Here is a 6,368-nt window from a genome sequence, read left to right on the forward strand (position 1 = left end):
GTCATTAACAGCTTAAGCTATCCTATTTGTATATCTAAATATTATATTTCACTATATGATTAATATGTATAGAATTTAATTTCTCCATGTTATTTCATGTATTTTAATTTTTTGACAATCAGACTTTGATTGAATGAGATAGTAATATTATCCAGTGGCCCACGAAATTGTGACAATGATCCTTAACTCAGGAATAGAGTGTTTCCTCTGAGACCAAGAGAAAACCTGTAACATTGAACCAGTTTGCCAGGAAACCTCAGGTTGTTTCTGGATCCTCTAGGGGCTTCTGGTTAGTTTATGAATGCTTACCATTAGCCAGTCAGTTTGCTCAGGAGGACAATTCACATAAAAGTCCATCTCCCAGAAATGGATCCTTTGAAAGAGTGTATAAGAGGGACTCCTTACTGTTCTGTCTCTTAAGACTGCTGCTGCCTCTTCAAGTTATGAAAGAGGTAAGTGGAATTCCAAAATTGTCATTCATCAGTAGAAGCAACTACAGTTAGAATTTTGTTAATGATTACATATTTCTATGAGTAGAATTTCATTAGGCAGAACTCAGTTATGATTCTTTTCTTCAGGAAAACAAATGAAAAACGCTTTAGGGTCGCCTTAAGCACTTATAATAATTAATATGGGTAATAGTAAGAGGGTGACCCTTGCTAGTGGTGTTCTAGTAGCAACAAGGACTGACTCCTACACCTACTTTTTGACATGAGAAATTACTTCCTATTCATTTAGTGGATTTTACAATTCTTCTGTCCCCTCCCAAATCTAGTATTTTCTTTTCTGTGAGTTTTTTTAAATTAATAACGTCAAGAAAAATTTAAACATTTTTCCTAAAGGTTGCCAAATATATTGTTACAACTGTGAATATTCTGAGAACTATTGATTGGGTTGACCATTTTGAAACCAGAAAAATAAAGGCCCCTGAATATTTCTTAAGATATCCAGGATCAAGCAGTAGATATGACTTACACCCAATGCCTTGATCCCCATCCCAATGAATATAAAGATGTTTTGTTGAAAAATAAATTAAGACAAAAGAAGTTTATGAAAAGCATAATATTTAAAAGATGGTGTGATTAAAGTATTTATGCCTTAGTCATGCTTGGCACTTTGTATTATATATGCAGTGGGAGGTATAGGAGACCTCCTTCAATGAATGCAAATTTAAAAATAAATCTGTAAATTATTTAAAAACATCTTGAGTCTTTTGAACTTTCGCCAAAGAAGCCTGAGGAGGCCGTGCGCTGGTTGATGGACACTACATGGGGATTTCATTTTACCATTCTCCTCTTAGCAACAAAACTCTGCAGATGTTTCTCATAATGAGCTACAAGATTTCTCTTTTTTTCTGACAAATTGCAGTCTTAAATTCTTATTTTCTACTATGGTAGATATTGATTTTCTTCAGATAAGAACGCTTGAGCCATCTTCATCCTAGGCATATTTCTAGGGAGATATGTTCTGGAATTTTTTTTCTTCTCTATCTTCTTCACTATTTCCCCAAATGATTCAATGTTACAAAATAAATTAAAACTCAAAACAATTTTATGCACAGGATGATTTAAAGAAATGCTTAAATTAACTAGCCAAAACATAATACATCTCCTATCCTTGAGTGTTGTCAGTATTCACATGATTATAATTTTACTGGATTAAGGACACACAAACTTAAAGAGTTTAATGAATTATTTTATGATTATATCTTCCCCATACCTAGAAAAAAAAGAATCACTAAGTTTTCATAGGACTTTGCACACAGTTATTTGATAGTTAACTAGGAATGGCTAATGAAAAAGGTCTGGAATAATGGAGAGATGAACATAATTTGTAAGCACAATTGGTTATGAGTAAGTAAATTTCCAAACAAATAAGAGATGACAGAATTCTACCAGAACATTTCTTTAGATCCTCTTATCTCCNGTAAGACATTACAGATCATACCTATCGCTGCCTTTTATGTTATACATATGTGATGTGTCATGTAATCTCTTAAAATTCTATATTTTTACTTAGTTTGNCATTTCTANTTTGTACATTTTGTTTCATTTGTTATTTTTTTCTCCTAAGCACTTTAACNTTTNAAATGTANGGACATCTCTATATATCGTAATGTCTTGATATTCAGAGATGAATGAAGTTAGCCTAGGAAGATAGTACAGAGAGCACAGCACAAACATTAATATTGTCTTAGGATGGACTCTAAAANCATAGAAAAATTNGGAGGCTTGGCCAACTGAAGAACAAGACAAGCAAGGAAGCAATGAGATTTAAATTATGAGTTTTTATTTTTAGCTTGGGATCTGTATGCAATAGATCATGTCAAATCCTTAATGAGTGAACAGAGGCTAAAATTTGCACATAACAATGATGAATTAATGTTTTATTGTTTTCTCCAAGGCAAATACAGACACTCTCTTCTGGAATGAATCAAACACGGAAGCAAATAACTCTGTGGTGAAAGAATTTATTTTTATTGGACTCTCCGATTCTCAGGAACTTCAAATCTTTCTGTTTGCATTCTTTCTTGTTTTCTATGCAGGAATTGTNTTTGGAAACCTTCTTATTGTCNTGACTGTNACCNATGACTCCCACCTCCACTCCCCTATGTANTTNCTGTTGGCTAACCTCTCATTCATAGATCTGTGTCTGTCTTCTGTCACAGCACCAAAGATGATTGCTGATTTTTTCAGGAAATGCAAAGTCATCTCTGTCCATGGCTGTTTTGCACAAATATTTCTCCTTCACTTTTTTGGGGGGAATGAGCTGGTGACCCTCATAGCCATGGCCTTTGACAGATATGTAGCAATTTGTAAGCCTCTACGCTACACTACAATTATGCGTGGCAATGTATGTGCTGGCATTGTGGCTACTGCATGGGCAACTGGCTTCCTACACTCAGTGAGCCAATTGGCCTTTGCAGTGAATTTACCCTTTTGTGGTCCCAATAAGGTTGACAGTTTTTATTGTGACCTTCCTAGAGTAATCAAACTTGCCTGTGCAGACACATATAGGTTAGACATCATGGTCATTGCCAACAGTGGTGTGCTTACTGTGTGTTCTTTTGTTTTGCTAATCATCTCCTACAGTATCATTCTAACAACCATCCAGAGGCGCCCTTCTGATAGGTCATCTAAGGCTTTGTCTACACTGACTGCTCATATCACAGTAGTTCTTTTGTTTTTTGGACCTTGCATCTTCATTTATGCCTGGCCCTTTCCCATCAAGTCATTAGATAAATTCCTCGCTGTATTTTATTCTGTGGTCACTCCTCTCTTGAACCCCATTATATACACACTGAGGAACACAGAGATGAAAACTGCCATGAGACGCCTGAGACAATGGAATTTAAACTTTTGGATGAAGTCGTAGATCTTCTGTGGCTATGAGATTGAGATAATGAACAAAGGAAATTATTACATTATTTAGCAGACCTTGTGTGAGTTATAAAATTCCATTTTACCTTACTTAGCAATTGTTTAAGAATGTTCTAATATTGCCTCACTTTATTCGCTGTGATTATTATAGCTTTTATTTTTATATAGGTTCAAAATTAATAGCTTTATTTCAAAATACCATTTCACTAATTTTTAGCATAATTAGAGGTATTATTATGGTATTCTTTGTGTTCAACTGAAGCTTCCTGAATACTTTTCTGTCTGATATAATAAAACATACAAGTTAGACTATTTTACATTAAAGAAAATTCTACTTTGCTCATTCTCTGTAAAAACATAATAAAAGAATTATTAACCACCTAACTAAAAATGTGCTCAATAATAAGAGTTTATATGCCTACTAGTGAGATTCATACGTGATATGTCTCCCTGAGAACCACATAATCTTTCTACTATTCCTACTACTCTAACAAGCCATAATCCATTCGCCTCATCAGGTGTGACAGCAGGACTGAACTATCCAGTATTATTTTTCTTTAAAACATTTAAAGAAGCCGGGCAGTGGTGGCACAGGCATTTAATCCCAGCACTTGTGAGGCAGAGGCAGGCAGATTTCTGAGTTCGAGGACAGCCTGGTCTGCAGAGTGAGTTCCAGGACAGCAGGGGCTACACAGAGAAACCCCGTCTCTAAAATCAAAAAAAGGGGGGTGGGGGGGCTGGAGAGATCGCTCAGTGGTTAAGAGCACCGACTGCTCTTCCGAAGGTCCTGGGTTCAAATTCCAGCAACCACATGGTGGCTCATAACCATCCGTAATGAGATCTGACGCCCTCTTCTGGTGCATATGAAGGCAGCTACAGTGTATTTAGATATAATAATAAATACATCTTTTTTTTTTTAAAAAAAGACATTTAAAGACCTGTGATACTCCAGTTGACTATAGAACACTAAACAGAATTAAGAGTTTTTCAGCCTTTGACCATCTTGGCAGAAAATATATAACTTATATACAGTTACCTATTTATATTATCAGAATGTTAAAGTCAAAAGATGATGGTTCAATTCCACTTAAACTTTACTAAACACAATTATGGCTACTTATTTTTTATAAGTTTTAGTCCACACATTAATAAGTAAAAGCAAGATCATAATATGCATTATACATGGTTATGAGAAGTATTTAATTACTTTTTTTTTTTTTTTTTTTGGTTTTCAAAACAGGGTTTCTCTGTACAGTCCTGGCTGTCCCGGAACTTACTCTGTAGGCCAGGCTGGCCTTGAACTCAGAAATCTTCCTGCCTCTGTCTCCCAAGTGCTAGGATTAAAGGTGTGTGCTACCACTGTCTGCTGAGAAGTATTTAATTACTAAAGTTATATAAGGCAACATAGCCCTGTGACATACTCACCTTTAAGTGAATTTTAGATAGTATTATATTATCCATACTAATTGATGGTAATATAGTCAAGAGTTTTGACTCAGTCAAAGTCTGGTATTTCACAAATTACTTCAGGGACATGATGCATTCCAATCTTAGTAAATATTTATTTGGGGCACCGGAGTTAAAATGGAAATGTGTAGATTTATGTGCAAGTGTGTATATTTGTATGCATATTCTTCCATTAGCATATTCTTTCTATCCTACTGAGGAATTCTAAATATCAGGAAAAAAGTAAAGGAGAGTATAAATTTCCAAAGATAAAAAGTGATTCTCCCAACTCAATATATTTCCAAGAATTTTCATGGAAGCATGCTAAAGTTGAACACTACTTATTCTGAACAGCAAGCAGTATAGACGAATAAATTAATACAAATAAAAATTAAGATATCATAAAGGTTTGAAATTATGCCTTCTTAAGTGGAAAAATAGTACGGATATCCACAGGGATATTTAACACATAAAAAGATTTACCTATGATCTAGCCAGTGGTAAAATAAAGGAACTGTTTATAAATTGGTGGAATAACTAGGATAATACAGAAAATGTCATTTAATCAATTTTTCATATCACAAAATAATTTCTTAATGAACTCAAGATGTGAATCTTTTAAATCTGTAAATATATTTTTAAATTGAGATAATATATTTATAATTCATCAGAGTAACAAAGTTTTCTAGTAAATATATATGTATAATTAGTTTTAATGTCAGATTAAACTACATAAAAAGAAGATAAATGAGAAAATTAATAACACACCAAAATAATAATTTTAATATTTAAAAACCAACCATTATTATATATAAGTAATTTTATGATCTCAACAGTCTAATAGAAAATTGAGCAAAACATAATCTTTTAGTTTATATGTAAATCAAAATTAATATTAACACAAAAATCTTCAAGTTATTTCATGCTAAAATATATGTATGCTAAAATTATACTCAAATATAATCCTTGGCCTATAAGATACATCATCTCAATGTTTAATAATATAACCTAAGGATAGCCTATATTGGGACGAGAGGCCCCTTGGTCTTGCAAACTTTATATGCCCCAGTACAGGGGAACTTCAGGGCCAAGAAGTGGGAGTGGGTGGGTAGGGGAGAAGAGTGGGGGGAGAGTATAGGGAAATTTCGGGATAGCATTTCATATGTAAATGAAGAAAATATCTAATAAAAAATTGAAAAAAATTCAAAAAAAAGAAAAAAAGAATTTCTAATTATATTGTTAGTGAGAATACAAAATGGCACAACTTCATGGCAATGGTAGAAAAATGACATCTAACTCTTCTTTAATGTAGAAGTCTGATTTCAATCTAAGAGCTATCTTATCATATATATAGGTCAATCACCCATGAGACTGAAAACACTGAAATATCACATCAAACATTAAACTAGTAAATGAAAAACAATGAAATAATGATGAAATGATGATTGGCAATAACTTTCTGCTTAAGTCAATTGCATGGAATGGTAAATAACTACAAAACGAATGGGCCATTTTTTCCTCTTTTTTTTTTTTTTTTTTTTT

At 33.4% G+C, this 6,368-nt stretch overlaps 1 protein-coding gene across 1 annotated transcript in view; it reads left to right on the plus strand.

The window, feature by feature from the left end:
- LOC110317990 (olfactory receptor 4F4-like) overlaps positions 1-3,375 on the plus strand; it is an 8,786-nt gene extending 5,411 nt beyond the window's left edge. Inside the window, exons 2-3 of the mRNA XM_021192770.1 lie at positions 422-452; positions 2,404-3,375. Coding sequence (XP_021048429.1) covers positions 422-452; positions 2,404-3,375 — 1,003 coding nt within the window. The remainder of the gene's footprint in view (positions 1-421; positions 453-2,403) is intronic.
- Positions 3,376-6,368: the final 2,993 nt, after the last annotated feature.

The sequence above is a fragment of the Mus pahari genome, chromosome 3, assembly GCF_900095145.1.
Source record: "Mus pahari chromosome 3, PAHARI_EIJ_v1.1, whole genome shotgun sequence".
In the NCBI taxonomy this organism is placed as follows: Eukaryota; Metazoa; Chordata; class Mammalia; order Rodentia; family Muridae; genus Mus; species Mus pahari.